This window comes from Rhinatrema bivittatum, chromosome 4 (assembly GCF_901001135.1).
Source record: "Rhinatrema bivittatum chromosome 4, aRhiBiv1.1, whole genome shotgun sequence".
NCBI classification, from domain to species: domain Eukaryota; kingdom Metazoa; phylum Chordata; class Amphibia; order Gymnophiona; family Rhinatrematidae; genus Rhinatrema; species Rhinatrema bivittatum.
In genome coordinates, this window is record NC_042618.1 from 46,378,807 (window position 1) to 46,403,329 (window position 24,523).

The window sequence follows — 24,523 nt, forward strand, 5'->3', positions numbered from 1 at the left end:
CGATCCTGGTGGAGAGCACCTCAGTGTCTCAGGTACAGTGGCATGATGGCTCTTGTACCTGGACCCACTTCGCCACTGGCTCAATGGCTATTGATGTGGTAACCGGTTCTCCTAATGAACGATTACTATTGTGTTGCTTCTCTCTATGCTCCTTGGTAGATAGACTGATCAAAGTTACCGATGGGGATGGAGACGGTCACCGGACTTTTTCCTGTTTTTCAATGGAGGAAGGAATTTTCTTCGGTGACAACTGAAGACATCAGTGGAGTAGTTTTCTTAAAGTTCCTCCATTTTGTTCAGTCGGGCACTCCTGCCCTTTGGTGTCATGAGCACAGGTGGAACATGTGTGGACATTGTGGCCTGATCACAGGCAAAGTACACAGATGTCGTGTGGGTCTGTTATTGACATTGTTCAGGGACAACTGACATTTTTTGAAACCCATGGCAAAAATAAGGCAGAGTAACGGTCAGTGGCCTGTGGATAACACAAGTGAGGTGACAGGAACAGATGAAAGACTGAAAAAAAATGGTACTCACCGAACAGGAGGTCGAAGGGAGAGCCATGTAGGGTATTATGACAATTTTTCCATGAGGAAAAATTAGAGAGAACTCAAGAGCTCCTAAAGCACGAGGCTAACAGCAACGTGGGGGGAAAAAAAAAACTGAAGGGATACCCCTGTGGCTGCAGGGATCATGGCATGCTGGGCATGCTCAGTGGGCTCAGTGTGCCAGTCAAAAGTTTCTAGAAACTTTGACAGAAGTTTTTCTGTGATAGAGTTCCATCGATGTCACCCATCCTGCTTGTCCTGAGATATGTGGAACTCAAAGGCCAAAATATTTGAACACATGTGAGTTCTGTGCAGCTGCCACACAAGTCTCAATTTTACAAGTTGAGCTTCAACTGAATGGTGAAGAGTATGGGATTTTGTGGCTCATCTGTTGTCCATAGAGAAAGCAAATGTTGCTTACCTGTAACAGGTGTTCTCACAAGACAGCAGGATGTTAGTCCTCACATATGGGTGACAGGATGGAGCCCAAATCACGGAACACTTGTCAAAGTTTCCAGAACTTTGACTGGCCCCTACTGGGCATGCCCAGCATGGCACTAACCATGCAGCCAGCAGGGGTCCCCATCAGTTTTGTTTAAAAGCTACAGGCAGTGCCGAAAAATAAAAGAAAATGTTACAAACCCAACACTGCAGGGCAGTGGGGAGGTTCCGTGAGGATTAACATCCTGCTGTCCTGTGAGAACACCTGTTACAGGTAAGCAACATTTGCTTTCTCACAGGACAAGCAGGATAGTAGTCCTCACATGGGTGAGTACAGAGCTGAGGATGTCTGAGAAATGCACCAAATGTACCCAGGTGTGCAAAACACTAGGACTGGGATAAAATTTGGCCAAGGGCATCCTGAACCCTAACTGATAGGAGGAAGGATGTTGATACGTCATGTTGTAAACAGGTTACGAAGGACAGACTGGCCGAAGATGGAATTTTGTCTTCCGCCTTTGTCCAAGCAATAGTGGGCTGCAAAGGTGTGGAGAGAACTCCAGGTGGCAGCCCTGTAAATGTCAGGAAGCAGCACCGATCGTAGGTGTGCTACTGAAGTTGCCATGGCCCTCACAGAGTGTGCTTTAAAACTGTCTTGAAATGGAATGCCCGCTTGCTGATAGCAAAAGGACATGCAATCCACCAACCAGGAGGAGAGAGTTGCTTATCCACAGGCTTCCTTAACTTGTTAGGATAGAAAGAGGAACAATTGAGTGCTTTCCCTGTGGGAAGCTGTATGGTCTAGGTAGAATGCTAGAGCCCGTTTACAGTCAAGGGTATGCAAAGCCTGTTCTCCTGGATTGGATTGGGGCCTGGGAAAAAAGGTAGGTAGTATGATGAAACAAACTACCTTAGGTAAGAATTTAGGGTGAGTGCGGAGTACTGCCCAGTCCTGCAGAGGTTTAGTGTAAGGCAGATAGATAACTAGGACCTGTAATTCACTAACTCTGCAAGCTGAAGTGATTGCCAGAAGGAAAATTATTTCCATGTGAGATGGTGAAGATCACAGGAGTGAAGAAGCTCAAATGGTGGTTTCATGAGCCGACCCAAAACTAGGTTGAGGTCCCAAGAAGGGGCCGGAGGACACGGTGGAGTCTTGAGGTGAAGCAATAAAAAAAAAAGTGTTACAAGGGGTTGTACTGATATAGGAACATCCCTGATAGCTTTATGGAAGGTGGCTACTGCACTAACAAGCACTGTGATGGAAGAAGTTTTTAGACCTGACTGATAAGAGCCAGAGATAGTCCAAAAACTGATTGGACAGGTAAAGGGAGTCAAGGGACTGAGAAGGAGCACCATGATGTAAGCCTGTTTCATTTGTAAGAGTAAGATTTTCTCGTGGAAGGCTTCCGTGAAGCAAGACATGGGAAACTGGTTCAGAAAGGTTAAGTGGCTGAAGGATTAACCTTTCAACACCCATGCAGTCAGGGACAAGGCATGAAGGTTGGGGTGGCAGAGGCACCCGTCGTTTTGAGTGATCAGAAGCGGGTCCTTTCCGATGGGAATGTGCCAGCAAATGGAGAGATCCTGAAGTATTGGAAACCACACTTAGCATGGCCAGTGAGGTACTATCAGGATCATGGTTCCCTTGTCCTAACATAACCTCATGAGAGTCTTTGAGAGAAGAGGAAGTGGAGGGAATGCCTAGAGTAGACCAGCTGCCCACGAGAGGGAGAATGAGTCTCTGGGCTGAGTTTGCTGCAAATGAGAGAGCAGAAGTTCTCTACCTTGCGGTTTTGAGGAGACGCAAAGAGGTCTATTTGAGGATATCCCCATTGTTGGAAGATTGAGTTCGCTACTGAGGGGTTGAGAGACCACTCGTGTGGTTGAAAGATGCGACTCAGCTTGTCTGCCAATATTGTCCACTCCTGGCAAGTAGGTGGCCCTGAGGTATATCGAATGGGAAAGAGCTTCCGCCCATATCTGTGCAACTTCCTGACAGAAGGAAGGAGCCCATGCCTCCCTGTTGATGTACCACAGGGCCACCTGGTTGTCCGTCTGGATCAGAATAACTTGAGAGGTAATCCTGAAATGCCCTGAGAGCATCTCTGATTGTTCGAAGCTCCAGGAAATTTATTTGGTGTTTGGCTTCGTCAGGAGACCAAGATCCTTCTGTCTGCAGATTGGCCACATAGGCTCCCCATCAGAGGTTGGAAGCATTGTGGTGAGAGTTAGAGGGTCTGAAGCCTAAAAGGGCAAGCCGTGGAGGAGATTGATCTGATTTTTCCACCAGGCTAGAGACTGATGAAGTGAGTGTTACATGGACAATGGTCGACAGGGGCTGAATGCTTGAGTCTATTGAGACCTGTATGACTCATGGCCAAATGGGCCATTGGTATGACCTGAACTGAGGATGCCATGTGTCCTAGGAGGATGAGAAAGTGGCACGCAGTCACAGAGTGCTGAGACTGCAGCTGGTGTGCAAGAGACAAGTGTGAGAGCTCGCTGTTGAGGCAGAAGAGTCTGCCTGCAAGGTGTCCACGTCTGCCCCAATGAACGACAAGGTTTGAGATGGGACTAAGTAGGATTTGTTGTAGCTGACAAAATCCTAATGACATTTGTGTAAGGTTAGATTGAAGGACAGAGCAGCTTGCTGAGTGGGAGGCCTGATTAACCAGTGTTCTAGATAGGGGTACACCTTGGGTCCTGAGGAAGGCTGCATTTTGTGAAGACTTGTGGCACAGACGCTAGGCCGAATGGGAGCACTCAGTATTGGTGCTTGGGGCCTTCTAGAAACCTCAGGTATTTGTGATGAGATTGAGTTCTCAATATGAGTGTATGCATCCTGGAGGTCCAAAGAGCAGAGCCAGTCTCCTCTTTGTAGAAGAGGAAGAAGTGAGCCTAAGGTTACCATCTTCAGCTTCTCTTGCTGGAGGTACTTGAGGGCCTATAGTTCCAGAATAGGATGAACACCCCCTGATTTTTTGGGGATTAGAAAGTACTGGGAATAGAATCCTGGGATGTGCTGAGAGTAGGGCATGGGTTCTATTGCATTGGACTGGAGAAGGAGGGAGACCTCTTGATCTAGAAGGATGGAGTGATCAGATGTTCTCCACATCGGTAGAGGTGGGGAGTCCGGTGGCATGGCGAGAAAGTTCAGATGGCAACCTTGAACAATTATCACCAATACCCATTGGTCTGAGGTGATTGAGTGCCATATGTTGTGGAAGTGGCACAATCGACCTCCCACTGGTATGTGAGGCAATGGAAGCTGGCTGCTGCTCTCCAAGTAGAAGTCAAAAACCTGAAGCAGGACCTGGTTGAGGGGCTGCTTGTGGCTTTTTGAAAAGGTCTTGTGGAATGGGATCTGGTTGGTGACAGGTAGAACTTCTTCAGGCGGAAGAATGACAGAGTCCTTTCGGAAGGGCTGTTTAGAAGAGTAGTCAGAAGGCAGAGAGCTCTTAGGGGCTCATGATGGTCCTTAAGTTCCGCCACAGTCCGTTGAATTTGTTCAAAGATTTCCTACACAGGGCAGGTCGGATAACCTGTCTTGTACCTCAGAGTGAAGGTCAGAAGACTTGAGCCAGGCCCATCTCCTTGCTGAAATAGCAGCTGCAGATCTCTTTGACACTGCTACCAGGGTATCATAAGATGATCTGATCTCATGCTTGCCTGCCTCAAAACCCTTGTTTACTAGGATTTGGAACCAATCTTGAAATTGCTGAGGCAGGGAGTCTGTTAAGTATTGTATCTGCTTAAATACCCTGTTGTATTGGGTCATATAGAGCTGATAAGCAGCAATTCGGGAAATGAGCATTGATCCTTGGAAGACTGACCAATGGCATCTAGAAACTTCTGTTCCTTGCCAGGGGGAAGTGAGGCTTTGACCTCTTTGCTCTCTTCTGTGCAGATTCTACCACTACAGATTGGTGATCAATTGAGGGTTCTGAAAGCCTGGAGCTGACTGCACCAAATAGGTGGTGTCGGCTTTTCTGTGGACTGGAGCAACGGAGCCAGGATGTTCCCAGTTCTTCAGAAGATCCAGAAGAACCTGGTGGATAGGGATGGAGGTTATTTCATTGGATGCATCCAAGAATTGGAGCAATTCCATCATCTGATTATCATCCTGTTCAGTCTGTAATTGGAAGAGAACCAATTCAGACATTTCCTTCACAAAATTTATAAAGGAAAGGTCCTCTGGAGGAGAACGCTTTCTACTTTCAGTGGGTGAAGGAGGTGAAGGCAAATAATCTGTCTGGGGAGGAATCAGTCCAGGTGTCAGAGATCAGCACCTGCCCCTCTAGGAAGTAGAGGGTGACGGGGTGGTGGGATACCCGAAGGTCCTGGTCTAGGCTCCCAAGGAATAATTGGAGGCACCGGCACAGGCATCGAGGGATAGCTCTGTGGTGCAGACTGATGTATCGGCATAGATGGCTGAGGCATCAGCAGAACTCCCAATGGAGGGATGCGGAACGGTGTTTCTCCTGATGACAGTATGTGGTGAGGGCACCGGAGCCATCTGTGGAAAATGGTAATGAGTGCTTCCATCCTGGAGAGCAGCGGTGCCAAAGCTGCCAGAATCGGGTCGTGGTCTGTTCTGCAATCGGTACCGGTGTCTGTGCCAGAGGAACCTGGAGTCGTTGCATCGCCTTGTCGATGGCCTCCTGAACCATCTGGTCCAGTTCTTATCGGAGACCTGGAGCAAGCAGCCCCAGCTCTGGAAGAGAAGGAGGCAGAGGCATAGCTGGAGGGACCACCGTTAAAGGCAGAGTTGCGGCTCCCGATACCCTGTCTGGTGAGTGTTGCCTCTGTGACCTGGTCGCTGAAAAGGTCAGTGCCTTTTCTGGACAGGGTTTCTTTGACAGCAGCTCAGACAATGACTTCGCTCCCTCGATTGTCAGAGACTGTTGATGGCAATTTTTGTCGCTACGATCCCCTCCGTCCTGAGGGAGAGTAGAGGGTGTCTAAGGCCAAGATGTCGATGCTGGACGGTCACCGGCTGGTGGTCAATGCTGGTGCGAAGTTGACGGAGCCTATTCTGACTACGTCGATGCAATGGATGGAGTCTGGGTTTGAGCACGGGAAGAGATGTTCCATCTTCTCCATTCTGGCCTTGCAACCTTTTGGTGTCATTAGGGCACATTTGGTGCAGGTCAAGTCATTGTGCTCTCGTCCAAGACACATTACACAGACTTTATGGGGGGTCTGTGATGGACATGGTGCGATTACAGTCCAGGCACCAACAGAACCCCAACGCCATGGCAAAAATTGAGCCACGGTATGGTCGACAGCCAGTAGGCCACGAGGGCCAAACTAGACAGAAAAACAGGTAAAAACTTACCGGAGTACCACAGCTTGGAAAAGTTAGAGGGACCCCGGTGGGGCAAAGTAACTTAATTCTGTGAGGAAAATTCCTGTCAGGAATCTCTGCAGCGCTCCTCAACTGTGAGGCTACTGCTGTGTGGAAAAAGACTGAAGGGGTACCCCTGCTGGCTGCAGGGTTGCCATGCTGGGCATGCCCAGTAGGGGACAGTCAAAGTTCTGGAAACTTTGACAAGAGTTCTGTGATTGGGCTCCATCCTGTGATGTCACCCATATGTGAGGACTACCATCCTGCTTGTCCTGTGAGAACACCTCTTGCAGGTAAACTTTGCTTTTGCTGTACACAAGCAAGAACAGCCAGCCACAGAAGAGGGATGTCCAAGCTGAGGGCTGCATGGAATAAGAGACTATGCAAACCAAATTAAAGGCTGGAAGAGCTGAAGCTGTTTTAACAAGTTAAGAGTACTGCCTGACCAACGTCAGAGTATCCTCATCTAATCAGCAATGCTAAAATGCTAATGGATTGTCAGCAGCTGCTTTGTACATATCTTTAATGGACACTAAGTAAAGAAATGCTGATGCATGTCATCAAATTTGTTCAGCTCTTACTTTTCTATGGAAGATGAACTCCAATATTAGAAGCAGAAATACACTGGGATAGCCAACTCGATTAAGGTTTGCTTATTTAATAAACTTGTATTTTGCAGATCTACAATTCAGATTACAACATACACAGTTAAACACATGACAAAGCAAGACAATCAGCAATAAAATACAACAAAAACTCATACAAGAACATTAGCACCAGAAAACTCAATGAGAAACTACTACTTACCTGACTTTTCTTTTGGCCAGTCAGATGAATCCAGAAGTGGGTTATGCACCTCTACCAGCAGATGAGACTGTCAAACTGATGTCATAGTATATAAACCCCTGCAGTGACAGCTTGCCAGTATTCTCTTCAAAAGCAACTGTGGACAAACTAGCAAAAAAAAAAAGATTAAAACCTGATAACCAATTCAATACTCTGTCAACAAGCAACACTGAGCTTAGATAAGAATGTTAACAGTCCAGGGACTGGACTAACACTTCCTAAATTCCTGTAATACGTAGTCACACAGGAAGACCACACTATAATCATTTGGCAGCCAAGAGAAGGAAGCTAGATTCATCTGACTGTCTTAAACAAAAAGGAAATTACAATAGTAGTAGTTTCTCTTTTCTTAGTGTCCAGTCAGATAAATCTGGAACAAGTGAAATTTACCCAAGCTACTCCTGATTAGGGTGAGAGGCTGCCCACAGTTTAGTCAAAACTGCACGTGCAAAGGTTGAGTTCTTCTGGGCCTGCACAGACAAAACATGGGAAAGGTGTGTAAGGACCATGCTGCTGCTCTACAAATATCAATGGGAGACAGCAGTCTAACATCTGCTCATGACAGAGCCCTAACTTGACTAGGTAACAGCTTGCCAGCATCAACATATGCTGCTGTGACTACCTCCTTAATCCAGCAGGCTATTGTAGCCCACAAGGTTGGTTCTTGTTTAGTACTGCCATGAAGAACAGGCCATCTGTTTTCCATAAAGTCTCAGTAAACTCCAGATACCGGATATGTCTCTTGACATCCAAGAGTCAGACTATATTCCCTTACTTCTGTCTGTTTAATGACAACTTTTGGTAAAAAAGGAACAGTATGCAGCTGTATCACCCCTGGAGTCACCTAGAGGAAAGGCTCCTGGCACGACTAGGCTTGCAGCTTGGAAACGCCACACGAAACAGTTTAAGCTCAGATGCATGGACAGGCTTTGCATCGGTCTAAATGTAGGACCACTAAGAAATCAAGACCAAGTTTAGACTCCATAAGGGTACCAGAAACCACAAGGGAGGACAAACACGTTTCATTCCTTTCTGGAAACAGGCCACATCAGGATGAGCTGACAAGGAACCATTCACCTGACTCCTGAAAAACAGGCAAGGGCTGCTACTTGTATCTTAATTTTAAAGGGCCAAACCTTTATTCAAGCCATCCTGCAAAAATTCCAAAATGAATGGAATCTTGGCTAAATGAAGAGTACCTTTATCTTCACACCAGGCCTCAAACATTTGCCAAACTCACATGCCAAGGAAGTGGAGAATGTTCTAGCCCTAAGCAAAGTGGAAGTCACTGCCACCAAGCAGACATGTTTCAGCATTCGAGCCCTCTCAAGGGCCATACTGAAAGAACAGTGGGATTTTTGTGAAGAACTGGACCCTGACTTAGCAGGTTCCTGTGTGCTGAAGTCTAAGGGGAGAGTCCCCCAGGAGTCACCACAAGTGTGTATACCACAGCCTCTTCAGCCAATCCAGAGCAACCAAGATCACCATCTCTGTAGCACTATCCTTTGAATCAGTCTGCTCAACATGGGCCATGGAGGAAAGGCATACAGCAGCTTGTCTTCCAGCCACTCCTGCACTATTTTATTTATTTATAGATTTTTTTATACCGGAGTACGTAAGTAACATCACCTCGGTTTACATTCAAACAGTAATTCAGCATTGCGCTTTACAATATAACTTAGTAATAACTTTGGATCTCTCCTGCGACTGAAGAGCTTTTTTGCATTGTGAAAAGTTGCCAGATCTAGGAAGTGGGACCCCAGCAGTCCAGAATCAGCTGAAACATCTGACAAGGCCCATTCTGCTGGGTCCAGATTCTCCCTGCTGAGAAAGTCTGCTTGTACATAGTCTTTCCCTGCTACATGAGAGGCTGAGATCTGGAGGTGTACTTCTGCCCAGTCCATAATCTGATCTATTTCCTGTGACACTTGCTGACTATTCCTCCCTGCTGATTGATATAAGCCATTGTGGTTGCATTGTCAGACATTATCTGGACTGATCAACTTTGCAGCCTGACAAACTGCAAAAACATGCCATCTAGACTACCCTGCACACCATCACCCTTGCACTGTCAGCTCCTGACAGTGAGCTCCCCATCAAGCAAGCTTGCATCTGTTTATATTAGCTAGTCTGTGGCACTAGGGAAACTCTTCCTTACTTGATCTGCCTGCAGCCACCACTAAAGTTGGGAGGAGACTTCCACCTACAGTAGGAGCCAAATCTAGTAGTCCCAAGTCTGTAGGTTCCTCAGAGACAGCAGGGAGCACTGAAAAGGATGCATATGCACCTTCTCCCATGGGACCACATCTAGGGTCCCATGGGACCCTAGATGTGGTCCCATGTGGTCTCAACAGTAATCTTAAACGTATTCCAATTCCTTATATTATTGAACTACTTGATCTCACACTAAGAACTATTTCATGTTTGATGGTGATTTTTATTTACAAATTAGTGGAACAGCCATGGGAGCTGCCATGGCTCCAGACGTGGCCAACATTTTTGTGGCCAGATTTGAAGCTTCATACATAGAAAATTGTCGCTGGACACCCCACCTGAAGTGTTGGAAACGTTATATTGACGACGTTTTCGTTATATGGGAAGGCTCTTTAGCTTTACTGAAGGAATTTCATCAATGGCTAAATAATCTGGAATCGTGTCTAAAATTCACCATGGAGTTTCATCGGGATCGTATAGCCTACTTAGACATATTGATCCAGCGAAAAGATACCACTCTAGCCACATCTATATATCGGAAACCAAATGATCGCAACAATTTGCTTCGATTTGATAGTTTCCACCCAACCAGCTTCAAAACTAATCTTCCTGTGGGCCAGTTCCTCAGATTAAGGAGACTATGCACGGATCGCGATGATTTTAAGACCCAAGCGAAGGAAATGGCTGATCGTTTTTTACAACGCGGCTATCCAACCCAGTGTGTTAAGGCATATCGGCGAGCACTCTATTCCAATAGATTTGTTTTTGCCAAAAAATCCAGAGCCGGGATCAAACCCACAGACTGTGGTTTTAAAGCATACCTTGCTCTCAGCACCTATCAGTAGAGCCATGAGAATGCACTGGAGGATTATTCAGCAAATCCACCCTTTATTTAATCAACCTTTACGAATTGCATATTCGAGGCAAAAACATCCGAGATCATGTTGTACGTTCAAACTGCTCAAAACCTGTAATAAACGTTGAACCAACTCAAGCTTGCGCTAAATGCAAACTCTGTCCATTGAAATCATCCCAGACCCACATCACCACAGCATCGGGAAAGACAATCTTGTTGCCTGAATTTTCCTGCCACTCGACTCATGCTGTTTACGCGATCTTCTGCCCATGTCCCTTAATTTATGTGGGCATGACTAAAAGGAAAATCAAGACCCGTCTTACCGAACATAAGTGTTGTATTAATACTAACCGGGTTGAGGAACCTTTGGTTTCTCATTTCAAGGAATGTAAACACGAGTTCGATGATATTAAATGGACAGTGCTTGAAATCATCAATCAACATTGGCGGGGCGGGAATCGTATTCAAACATTAAGACAATGTGAGCAAAAGTGGATTTTTCAATTGAAATCAGTCATCCCTGGTGGCCTGAATAAGGACATTGAGTGGTTCCATTTTTGGTGATTGCCCGCCGAAACCAGGAATCATTTGACTGTCAGGTGGACGCAAAAAACCATTGCATTTAAAAATCAGACCGGCCCGAGCCGCCTCACTGCTGAAATTTCTGAGCAGGGAGAAGGCGTCGGCGTCCGGTGAGTCAGATTAATTTGTTCCTTTTTCCCACTTGCAGAAATACATCGTTAAATGTTGCTTTGCTAAAATTATATACCGCTAAAACTAAAAATTTCTTAACTATAAGCTTTTTTATCTTAGAAAAATTTATGGACCCGCAGCATTTTGTATGAATATAAATGCTGTTTAGATACCCCGTTAAGCGAGGGGAAGTGCTGGATCTGGAGAGCCTGAATCGGATGTCTCTGAAGCAGCTTTGGCGAAACGCGCGCGTCGGACAAGTGCCTCCGACAGCCCCGGGATAAACAACCCCGATAACCAGGAAATAAGGAAAGTTGCCTTTTTTATTATACAGCAAAAAATGAAAAAATTGAACATTGATGTCAGTTGGACCAATTGATTAAACATGACCCTGTGAAAGTGCAGAAAGTGCAAGTATAACTTGTAAGCACTGGGGATGGTATGATGGTCCTTAAATATACATTGTAAATATTGACAAAAAGATTTATATAGCGTTGTGATTGTTTAAAACTATCAAATACCACGTCTTTCTATACAAAGTTATTTCAATCGTGGGATTGTTCATTAAGAGAATCTTTGTGTTTGGTTACCACATCTAGGGTCCCCATTAAGCCAAGTACTTGCAGGTAGGAGCACACAGTTGGGCATGGAGTGTTCAGATGGAGCTGTCAACTTCTGAATGTATGATTGGCAGGACGACACTGCCCTGCCTCATGTCGAGCCAAACCCAGATGTATTCAATGACTAAGCAGGCAAAGACTGCTCTTGATCAGGTTCACCCCCCAGTCAAGCTCCTGTAATATGGAGATCACCTTGCAGGTCACTCTGCAGCTCTTCCAGCAACTTGGCTTGAATTAGCCAGTCCAAATACAGGTGTATGAGGATCCCATCTTAATTCTGCCGCCACTACCGCCATCACCTTAGGAGGTCCTGGAGGCTGTGGTCAGACCAAACTGCAAGGCCCAAAACTGATAATGGCATCCCAGAGCTGAACTGCAAAAAGTGTTTATGCTCTAGTCGAATAGGAATATGAAATTATGCCTCAGAGATCCAAATAAGTCAGAAACTCCTAACTGCACGATTACAGAGTGCAATATTTCCATGCAAAAATGTGTCACACACAGGTGGTTGACACCTTTGAGATCCAGGATGAGACGAAAGGAACCCTCCCTTCTTGGGCACAATGAAATGGAATAAGACCAGTATTTTCTTGAAACTTGGGCACTGGAACCACAGCCCTCAGACTGAGAATCCTTGCCAATTTAGTTTCCACTAGCTGCTTTTTCTGTGTTGAATGGCAGGGAGTCACTGAACACATCCCGAAGAACACTGCAAAACCTCAAGGACCTATTGATTGGTTGTGATCTGACCCACCTCAATAGAGGCATCCCCATCTCCTGTTCCCAGGGGTGAGTCAGCAAATCTTCATTGGGAGGGTCAGGAGGTTCTACTACCTGAACCCACACACCTTCTTGGCTGTCAGACGAAAGGACTGAGACCTAACTAAAGGTAGAGTTCTCTTAAGGGTTGTTCCTTTATAGGGCTGAAAATGCCTGGATCTCCTAGTTTAACCTCATGTTAAACATGGCAACTGCTTATCCTCTGGCAAATGAGAAACTGGAGCTTCACCTACTTACTGGCCAATTTTTCCATCTCACTCCCAAATAAAAGCAGGCCTTTAAAAAGAGGTTGCAACAGCCAACCAATTTCTCAGCCATAACTGACACTTGGCCGCTACAATGGAAGCCACTCTGGCTGAAGAGTGGACCAAATCATTGCCTGCACCTGCCAAAAAGATAGCAGCTGGCTCCATATCTGCCCTGAGTTCACCCCAGAGTCATTGGCCTCCTGGGAGAGAAGTAAACAAGATCAAGCCACCAGGGAACAAATGGCCTGTAAGGTCATTGCCACTGCAAATACTTGCTTAAGGATAGTCTCAATCTTATGAGCACCCTTCAAGGCTGTTCCTCCTTCCACAAGAATAGTGGTCTACTTAAACTGCATGTACAAGTGCATCTACCTTTGAAAACAAACTCTCACCACTGGATCCAAAGGGCACAGGCATTCCAAAACAGACCCCCATTTAAGTTAGCCTCTGGGGTGCCCCACTCAAGATCAATTAAATCTTGAATGGCTTCTATCAGGGGAAAAAACAAAAGGCCTTACAAGGAAACCAAAATGGCATTTCTTTGGCTCAATCACAGCATCTGCCCCAGGAACTGAGCATTTTCAAAGTCTGGGAAGTCAGAGATGGTAGTTCATCTGAATGAAAGAACTGGAGCATAGTTCTATATGCTTCTATCCTGGAGGAATTTCACCATCCTCAAGGGAGTCAGGATCAGCATCAGCAGTATTTTGGTGCCTAACAGTAGGTCCTGGCAAGATTCCTACCTCGACTACTCTGGGATCATTAGAGGGCTGAAGATTGCAATCCCTGGAAAAGCTACCCATGAAAAAAGGTTAGAAGCATCCAATCCAGGAGGTACTCTGTACACCGAGCAACCATACCCTGCTGAGGAACCAGTTAGGGGAGTTCCAAAAATCAGGCAGCCCACCTGAGTTTGTACTCAGGCCTATATCTGGCTGGGAAGAGCCAGGCTTAGTGAAGTCAGAAGGCTTCCTGAGCCTCCAAACAATGCTGGCACAAGTTAGCAGGCACTCCTGAGACATGCCTAAATATGACAGGCTGCACAAAGAGAAAGGTATTTAGGTTTCTTAGCCATAGGTGCCACTATGGCTGACAGGGTAGCCAAAGGCATGCATCTAACTTAAAAAAAAACCACACACACATCCCAAACACTAGGCATATCAAACAATTTAAGCTCACAATGTAACTTGGATGCATGGAATACAAGGCCTGACTGACTAAGTGTCCAAAAACTGGATGCACACGCCAAATTGACAGTCCTGTAGAGGGCAGCCTAAGAAAAGCGCACAAAATTCCTTTGTGGCCTACCATGTGGTACAACAAAAAATCCTCAAAGTAGTGTCTAGCCTATAGAGGCTGCTCAACCTGCCCTTGTCAGACCTCCCACAGAGTGCGACCAAGGTCTGAACTGTGTGCCAAGCATTGAGGCCAGAAAAAACCCTATACTACAAAGCTTCTTTACATCTCTAAATATAAAAACACAAAACTTTAGACTTATGAGCTCAGTCTTACCTGGTTGAGCACAGAGACTTCTCTGGCTGCAGGGGAAGAGGGCATATGCTGTCACTGCCATGCGTTGCTTCCTGCACTTCAGCTGCTTAAGCAGCTAAATCCATGCTGGCTGGGGAAAAAAAAAAAGCCATCTACCTGAGAGACATCTGAGGAACCACAGAAATCACCTCAGGAATTCTCAACTGGAGGAGGGACCTTATGGTATCACCACAAGATATCCTTCATTCTTCTTTACAAAAAGAAGCAATTCCCAGTATGAGTTGCACATCAACCATCTGCTGGAGACTGAATACTTGGCAGGCTGTCACTACAAGGGTATTTATTCTGTGACGTCAGTTTGTTATGTCTCCATCTGCAAGTAGAAGTGCACAACCCACTTGTTCTGGATTCATCTGACTGGATGCTAAGAAACAGTTCACAACTTGACTGGAAGGCCTTCCTAGACTTGGCTGCAGAGACTTAGACAAAAAAGTTTCAGGAAACACAGGGCCCTTCTGTAGTCCAGGGTATACAAAGACCTACTCAAATGGAATAAGGTTTTGGGGGAAACATTTGCACAACAGACTGATTAAATGAAACAGACATCACTTTACGTTAAAAAACACTTTGGACATGTCCTTAATACTATTCTATTTGTAAAAATCTGTATATAGGGCACAAGTCACTAAGGCTTGAAGTTCACCTACACTTTGTGCCAAAGTTTCCACTGTGAGAAATAAATTTAAGTTAGAAGTTTCATATATATCTATGGTTGCTAAAGGGTTAAAAGGGATGTCTCACTTGAGAAAAACAAACATTTATATCCCACTGAGTGGGAGGCATGTTGATAGATGTATGGGCAAATCTTGCAAATACAGAGATGAAGCTATAATACTCAAGTGACTGCATGATTTTAATCCAGAATTAGAAAAAGACACTGGAATATCAGAAGTTGAACTAAAGATCCTCATTATGAGATACACCACGAGGAAAGCCTTTTCTATTTTATAGACCCTGTTTCCCCGAAAATAAGACCTAGTAGAGGTTTTGCTGAATTGCTAAATATAAGACCTCCCCTGGAAGTAAGACCTAGCAAAGTTTTTATTTGGGAGCATGCCCATCGCACAGAACACCAGAGCATGCAGCTGTGATTTTTTTTACCCTGCAGGATTCAGTTAGTTGTCATCACAAACCAGCATAACCAGACAACTATTCAGAATATAATGTTCATGTTTTTGTTCAACAATATGTGAATTCTTCTTCATGGAAAAATAAGACATCCCCTGAAAATAAGGCCTAGTGCATCTTTGGTAGCAAAAATTTATAAGACACTGTCTTATTTTCGGGGAAACACTAATACCGCCTGGTAAGTTCTCACTTTCAATTCAGTAGGAAAGAGGTGTAGCCAGAACTTCTCTGCTCTCAATATCTATGGTGTGAGCATTACAAACTGAAGGTTGCAGTCAGATTTGCCTTCAAAATATTTCCAGAAGTTGGTGGGGCTACAACTAGTTTTTGTAGCCACAAAAACTAGTTGTGACCTGTTGATGCCAGAAAAGCCATAAATCGCCTCTATACTTAACTTGAGCACCATTTTTTATGAGAGGAATTGGTGGGGGGGAGAAGAGAACAAAGGTTTTATTCCAAGGAATCACAAATTCATCAGGCACTAGGGAACTGTATGCTGTCTGAGCAATAGAGAGGTAGCTTGTGGTTGCAGGGTTATGCAGAGTCTATATGCAGGATTCCCCAGCAATGAAACAGGTATTTCGTTGAGCTAGGGTGAAGAGAATATCTGAGCAATTCCTGATCTACAACCTCAAGTCACCTTTCCCTGAAAAATAAACCCTAGTTTTATTTCTCAATATTGCCCATTTCCATATTTTCAGAATCTCTGCATAGTTTGGTCAAGCCTGTCCCTCAATGTAGAGCACTGCTACTTGTAATCACGGGTAAGCAATCCATTGTTCAAATCCAAAGACCAGTAGTGCTTTGAAAATGGCTGAGAAATCCAGGTGCCTTGAGAACAAAGTGTACTGGAATGGGCTCCCCAGTCTTTTGTTAGACTATTGTATCTGTGGAGGATGGAAAGTTTGACCACAAAGTAGGCTCAAAGATTAATTCCTTTTGGTGGTAGACTTGAGAAGCTTAGAGAGATTTTGCATGACATTAGGTGAGAATCCTAGTTCCAATATTTGAAGTGCCACTGTGCTTGCTCCACATTTCAAACAAATTGTCAGCCACTTCATGACATCTGTCAGTTACCCACCAGTTTAGCAGGAATTGATTTGTCAATGCAATCATCTTTTAGCTAGAAGAGCTTTCTCCTCATGTTCAGAGTGCCTCAATGAATTCTAGTTTGTGTTGGGATCAAGTGGGACTTCTTAAAATTCACCAAGAATCCCAGAGATTCAATATTTTGAGAAGAGATGTCTGATTCCTTACAGGATCTGCTGAATATTAATCAAAGGAAAAACTAGCACATTTTTTTCCTCAAGTGCTTGGCAGTTGTAGTTGCCCATTTGAGGAAAAACAAACACTGAAATTTTTCTCTAGACCAACCAGGACTGTACTAAAGATGACCCTCCAGACAGAAAACATAGGAACTTTGTGTAACCTGTGGCTAGGTATATGGGTGCAAGATGAGGGAAGATCATACTCCGAATTTGAGTTCTTTTCTCACAGTACAAATTTAAAGATCTGATGTTTACAGGGTGAAGTCACCCTGATTTCTTTGGAATTGGGAAACATCTGAAATAGAATCCCATCCCTCTGACTGCAGGACATGTTCTACTGCTTGAGCTAACAATGGGGAATTAAGGTTTTTTGAGAATCCTGAACTTATTTGGAGGAGGATGTGGAACTGTTAAAGGTGGGAAAGAAATTCAGACAAGTGCTCAGGAAAAACTGCAAGGGTTAACATGATTACCTCAGAAGTTAAAAAAAAAAGTCTTCCCCACCTGGAATGTTTTGAAGTTAATGAAAGAGTGACTGGGGAACTTGTAGTCAATTTCAGGTTAGGGTTGAGGAAACTGTTCAGATTGCTTCTGGTAACATTTGTCTCCAATTCACAACATAGGTTATTCTGTTGACTAGATTGTACTCTGCTCCAGCAGTCTATAAAAAGAAAGGATCTCTTTGGAGAATATAATAGCCTCAATACTTTTTGATATCTCCTTTGGGTGGATTGTCTACTATAGCTGTTAAGGTTTGCAGAACATTGCAATGGTCCTTTGTGACATCCACTTTAGCACTAAATTGTCACCAGAACATGTAACATATGCTAATTTTATCATGCATGTCCTCAGAATTCTTTTAAATCAAGTCTCCTGGTTCCTATAGATATAGCCAAAAGATCTAGAAATATCAAAATGAAATCAGACTGATCTGGTCATATTTTTTGAACATTTTCAGCCTCAAAGTAGAGAATTTGTTATGATTCTGTTCATGATCTTGGGTAGCTTCCTTTATCTTTTGTAAGATGTTTTACATATACTACACTATCTACAGTGAATGAGCCCGAGTTGCTGACTAAAGGTTTTAGTAGTACTAAACTTAACTTTCCAGGAAAGTTACTAGAATAAGTTTTAGATTTCCTAGCCATTTTCATAGCTGGCTCTATTACCAAGGAATCATATAGGAGCTTGACCATGGTATGCCCTGGGCACTGAACTATTTTAAATATTCTTTGCTACTGGAGGTAGAAAGGAGTTACCAAATTTTTGCTTATAGGTCTTAGCACTGTATCTGTGATTGAATAAGATTTACAACTCTGGAATTCTGGCTGCCGAGTCTTTATTCTTATGGTTCATGCTGTCTTCAGTCTGAATTGGCCAGGTTGCCATCCAACCCTTCTCCAGAGCCTCCTTAGAAGTACCACTTCATCTAAAGACATGACGCATCAGCTCTTCAAGTAAGTTCTTTCAATTTAAACAGAATGAAAAGGAAAAAACAAAAGACTAACTGAAGAGCCCATTAGCAGGAGTAATTCTGGAAGAGGACAAACCTTTTGATAAGGAGTTAATGGTGACTGAGGGGAAAAAGCTTTCTATAGGAGCTTCAAAGATAGATCTGTGCTCTGACCCTGTTTAGAATTAGATAGTACTTGAGACATGTAAAGCTTTGAAAAAAGCAGACTACAATTTTTGTACAAAGGTGTGACATTCCAGAAGAGGAAGCCATGAACACTTAAGATAAATTTGATTCTAGAACTAAAAAAGCTCCATGAGAAAAAAGTGTCAGCACAGAAATGATTTATCAGCACTTATGAATTTTGGCACCGAATGTAAGGAAGTGGATGGTGCTGGCAGCACTAAGCCTTCCATGCTAAGCCTAGATGGCACAGTTATGGTTTGGTGTCAATGGATTTTCAGTGAGATGCTTTTTGGTAGTTTGTGTTGTATGAGGAATATCCTTTTTAAAATTACCAAAATTAAAGGGGGAGCTTTTGCTTATAGCCCTTCAAGACTGACCCCTTTGGTACTAATGTCTTTCAAGGAGATTCTCCCTTTTCTAAGGGGAGAGGACATCTGGTACTTTTTCATGGTCCAAAAAGCATGGGCTCAAGAAAACATCCTGCCACAAATTTGCTCTCATGTGTGAGCTTGAGGCATGAGTCATGAAGATCCCAACTTGCCATTTTTAGCATGATTTGAAGGTTCTATGCCTGCCCTTGACTTCTGACATGAACAGAAAGCAAGCAAAAAAAAACAAAAAAACCCGAAGAATGAGGAATAAAGTTTGCTTACACAAAATTGCAGCAACAGGAAAAAGCATGCCTAAAATATCAATTTGCTGAGAAGACTGAAGAGACTCAACTGCAGCAGTGGAAGAACACATGCTTGCTCTGAAAGGTTTTTTGGTTTAAGAGCATGTTACTTCTCAATGCCATCAGATGACCTCAACTACTTATCTGTTCTTGCTTGTCCATGGAGAAAGTTCCTTTCATGAAAAAGCACTGTAGTATAGTTCTAGCACCATTGCAATGTCAATATTAAAACTGCTTTAAGTCATTTTATGTGCCAAAGATGAATGTCTTACAACCATTGAGAAATGCATTTGGGTTTGAAGTGGCCTGCATATTAAGCCTTTCTTCCTCTTCCTTAGATGTAGGTCTTGTCTAAACATTCTGTATGGATATCAAATTACCTGACCAAAAGGTGTGCAAACCTTGTTTCAAACATGAATATTTTAATGCAACAGGTATATTTTACTGCCTAGGTTTTAATCTCCTTTCTGAATTGACAAAATTGGTGCAGAGCTCTATCAATCATGTTCTGTAAACTAATTACGAGAAGCTGGCTAACTAGGACAAATCCTATGAAATAAAAAAAGGACCTACCCAACAGATTAGAATTGTTCTGAATTCATGACATGAAAATTTGCTACCAAACTAGTGTGTAAAAGAAGTAGTTACTAAATATTAAGTTCCAAAATTGGAAAAAATGTAGACAATGCTTACGGGCTACAGAGAAGTTATTTAAAGGCGTTTCCAGCTGGTCAACATCCTGGGGCCGTTCTTTGTACCCAATGAAAGTACCATCTGTCTTGAGCAGAAAATACCGTGGTCGCCATGTTTTTATATATTCTCCTGCAGAAACAGAACACATCATCACTATATGCTTTAAACAAGTAACATGCCATATTACCTTTGTTTAAATTCTCTCCCCACCCCAACAACCATAAAGAAAGGTATTTCACAGCAGCTGCATGAGGTTTCATAATCCATGTGCTCAGGGAATAGTTTCATGATCCCTCTGCTGATATCACCTACTCTTAATAGATAGCAATGTCTTAAGTCAAGAAAATTTCTTTCAATCTTTCATCTCTTGAGCTTCTGCTCCATTAGGTGACCCTGAGACTGGATCAAAGCTGGACAATTACTGAGATCTAAGGTTCTCTTACTTAAACCCTTTGAGGTCTTAACATTTGTAGTACATATTTGCAACCATCTTCTAAAGACATTGCACCTTTCATTTAATCTTTAGTCCCTGGAGGATCTTATGCCAGCCATAAGAGGGTCTTAATTCACCCTTTAATTAAAAAAAAACCCAAAACAAAAACACTATCCTTTAGTCGTCATGAACTATAAACCTTTTGGTGATAACGCAACTTAAATTATTTTCTTGACCACCAACTACTGGACCATCAATTTTGTTTTCAAAACTTGCATAGCACTGAGCTTCTGCTTTCTACTGTGGATATTAGGAGAGGCCTGGACAGAGACCATGAATATGTCCTAGTTTTACTTTGTTAGCTCAGTTTGACACCACTGACCACCAGGTCCTTTTATTTTAACTCTTTTCTATACTGACATTCATGATAAGTATATCACATCGGTTTACAAGGAACAAAGGGGCAAAAATTTTAACAAACCATTCAAAAAGAAGCAAAGTTACATTAAACAAGGAGAAATGAACTTGGGGGCTGAGGTAGCCAGAAAATAAAGGATAGAGGAAGTAAGGAGAACTTAACTGTTGTGTGTCTAGAGAAAAGCTAAACATTTTACCATATAAGCCTACATAATATTAGAGGTATAATTTCCTCCAAATTTGACCATTGCTGCAATTATATATACACACTTGTTTTCTGCATTAATCTACATTGGAAATGCATTGTATATCTAAAATGAAGAAGTTTCTAGATAATAGGTGTTCTTTAGACAGCAGAAAAATCAGCCATAATAGTGAGTGTCATACAATAGCATGAAGACAATAGTTCACAACTCAAAACAAAGAAGGCTCTGAGCATGCATGTGTATTCCTGTGCAGCCACAGGAGTCTCAGCCTTTGTAACAAGCTAACCAGATGTGGTGGCTAGGAATGTGGCCAATTTGTCCTGCTCTCTATAGAGAATACCTGTTATAAGTAAGCTACTTTGATCAGTCACATAAGTGGGGCCTCCCAAGCTGAGGGTTCCATGAAAACTGGTTTTACATCAGTAGTGAAAAACCCAAAAAAACATTTGGCCTAGATAATAAAGCTTGGAGAGAGTTGAAATTAAGCTTGAGAACTACTTGAATAAAACTGCTGTCTTGGCATGAAGCATTGTCTAGGCAATAATGAACAGTAAGTGTATGGATAGAAGACCAGGTGACAGTCTTGCAAATATCTTAAATGGAAGCAGCACAAAATATAGGCTTGGCAGGCTAGGTAGCTCTGAATTGATGCTTTTTCACCTTACTTTGAAGTTGTCCTGAAAGGGTATAGAGCTGTTTGTAAGTGAACCCTTGTCTGACGCATATTTGTTTAGGATATCCTGAAAACCTGACTGGCTATGGGGTCCCCAGGACAGGTTTGGGAAGCCCTGGACTAGACAACTGAAACATGAAGACTATGACTTGTTAGAACAGTAAAGGTTTTCTGCAGTCTAATGTACAATTTGGAAAACACAGTTTGCCCTTGTGTGTGGTCTCAAGTGTTGGCAATACTATCAAATCAAGTGAAAGACCATGCTTTGTAAAATGTTTGGATGAGTTTAAAGATTACCCTGCTGTAGAAAAATTAGGTGCATGGAAAAAATGGAGACGTGCTTGCAAGTCATTTATTCTTTGGACACGTTACACCAGCTATACTTGCTAAAGGATTGATGTAGCCAGGGTATAAGGAAAAGAGGAGCAGCAACATCAACTACTGCAAAATCAATGAAAGGAGACAGCAGTTTACTAGCCCACAGGAAAAACCTGCTGCCACTATCTACTGGTGAAGACAGTAAGACTGGCAGTAAACTGAAGATATTGAAGGAGACTTCTAGGGATGAGGGGGGGGGGGGAAGTGGAGAGGGATCCCACTGCCTTCTCAAAATAGTAAGGATATCTGCTACTGTGCATTCTGGTTTCTTGGATCTTTCTGAAAACTGCCACCTATCACACCTTGCATTTTCTTGCCACTGGCTCATTCCAAAATATAGCAGCTGCAGTAGGTACAATGGACCAGTCATTTAAGGCATTTCAATCAATTGCTGCAGACCATGAAGAAAATACATCAGGGATTACATTAAAAGAATCCAGCTGCATACTGGCAGGAGATGAAGCATGTGTTGTGATGTAGCTGTCATGTACGACAAAATAGATGAAAATTTGTTCTTACCTGCTAATTTTTGTTCCTGTAATACCACAGATCAGTCCAGAAAAGTGGGTTGTGTATCCCTACTAGCAAGTGGAGTCAGAACAATTAGAACTTTGGACACTACTACATAACAAGAGTGCCACCTGCAGTCACTCAGTATTGACCTGTCCCAAGCCCATGCTAACAGAACTAAACAAAGGGTAGCACCCAACCAAATTTCTGGACCACTTCGTTGCTGGCAAAAGCCAGACTCAACAACTGCTCCATGAATCATGTATGCAAAAAAAGGAGCTTCAACAAACCCCAAAAAACTTAAGCACGTTCTGATAGACAGTTTTTCGGAATCTGAAGAAAGGGGTGGGCCTTGATTGATCTGTGGTATTACAGGAATGAAAATTAGCAGGTAAGAACCAATTTTCATTTCCTGAACATACCCAGATCAGTCCAGAAAAGTGGATGTACCCAAGCCACCCTACACTGGGTGGGAACCCGAAAGACTCACACGAAGCACTCTCCCCAAAGGACAGTTCATCAGAAGCCTTAACATCCAATCTGTAATGTTTCGTAAAAGTGTGAATAGACTACTACATCGCCACTCTCCAGATCTCCTGAGGCGACAGTAACTGACACTGCCCAGGAGGTAGCCTGAGCCCTAGTGGAATGAGCTCTGAGACCCAAAGGCACCTGACATCCTCAGGCTATGTATGCCACTCACAATAGCTTCCTTAATCCACCAAGATATGGTCACCTTTGATGCTTTGTCCCCCTTTGGGCCACCAAAGAGAACAGACAAATGATCAGAATGTCTGAAGTCATTGGTAGCCTCCAGATAACACAATAAGGTACATCCAAAAAATGAAGGTCTCTGTTCTGAGAAGACTCCCGGAACCAGTTAAGGAACCCCAGAAGCTCCACAGTGATTAACGTGAAAGGCTGAAACCACCTTAGGGACAAAGGACAGAAACATACGTTAACAACCGATAGTCGTAAATCCGAAAAAAGGGATCCCAAGACAGTGCCTGCAACACAGATCTGATGGGCTGAGCAAATTGCCACCAAAAACAGTTTTCAAAGTCAAATCTTTCAGGGAAACTCCACGAAGAGGCTCGAAAGGAGCACCACAGACCTCAGGACTAAATTCAAACTGGACACAAATGAATGGGAGGGTGCAAATGTTTAACCCCCTTAACAGAGCAATATCTGGATGCGCTGCCAGCAAATAGCCATCAAAATTTCCCCGCAAGGCATCTAGAGCTGCAACTTGTTTATGAAGGGAATTGAACGCCAAGCCCTTAGTGAGGCCCTGTTGCAGAAAGTCAAGAACCTGAGGAACATGCACCGCTAAAGGGTTGAAGGAATGCTGACACCACGTCTCAAAAAGCTTCCAAACTCTCACATAGGCCAGAGGTGGCTGGACATCTCGCTTGTAGGAGGGTGGAAATGACTTGTTCTGAATAACCCCTCAAGCGTAAAACATCACCTCTCAAAAACCAAGCCATGAGAGAGGCGATCCTCCTGATCAAAAATATGGGCCCCTGACTGAGCAGATGCATTAGATGAGCCAGCTGAAGGGGACCCCTCTAAAGCCAAGCGTACCAGATCCGAGAACCATGGACAACGTGGCCAATCCAGCACCACCAGAATCACCCTTCCCGGGTGCTGCTCTATGTGACGGAGAAGCCAGGTCAGGAAGGCATACAGCAGAATCCCCTTGGGCCAAGGACACAGGAGAGCATCTATGCCCACTGAGCTCTGTTCTCTGCGAAAGCTGAAAAACACAAAACGAACTTTTTTGCATTCGCCTGCATTGCCATCAGATCCAGCTGAGGAGTTCCCCATCTGGCACAAATGAGATTCCATGCCTTGAGAGAGTTCCCATTCCCATGGGTCTAGTTGCTAACAGCTGAGATAATCGGCTTGCATATTCTCTACTCCCACGACATGGGATGTGGCAATGCTCTCGAGATGGTGCTCCGCCCAGGTGAACAGAAGACGTGCCTCCACTGCTATGGTGGGATTTGAGTCCTGCCTTGCCAGTTGATGTATGCCTCCGTTGTCGCATTGTCTGAGAAGACTTGCACCATTCTGCCCTGGATCCAGGAAAGAAACTCCCACAGGGCCAGATGTACAGCCCTGGTCTCGAGCTGGTTTATGGACCAGGATCTTTCCATCGCTGACCAGAGCCCTTGGGTGGACCTGTCTGCACACAAACCCCCCCCCCCCCCCCCCAACCTGAGAGGCTGGCATTGGTGGAGATCAGCCAGTTCAGAGTGTCCAAATTCACCCCCCATTCCAGATTGTCCAGTGACAGCCACCATGAGAGAGACTGGCTCTGGATTCCGGAAGTAGAGGCATTGGTAGATGGAACTG

The 24,523-nt window shown here is 43.9% G+C and overlaps 1 protein-coding gene across 3 annotated transcripts in view; it reads right to left on the minus strand.

The window, feature by feature from the left end:
• AKT1 (AKT serine/threonine kinase 1) overlaps positions 1 to 24,523 on the minus strand; it is a 305,064-nt gene that overhangs the window by 148,670 nt on the left and 131,871 nt on the right. For all 3 annotated transcript variants that reach the window (XM_029598073.1, XM_029598072.1, XM_029598074.1), the window contains exon 3: positions 19,549 to 19,677. In XM_029598073.1, coding sequence (XP_029453933.1) covers positions 19,549 to 19,677 — 129 coding nt within the window. The remainder of the gene's footprint in view (positions 1 to 19,548; positions 19,678 to 24,523) is intronic.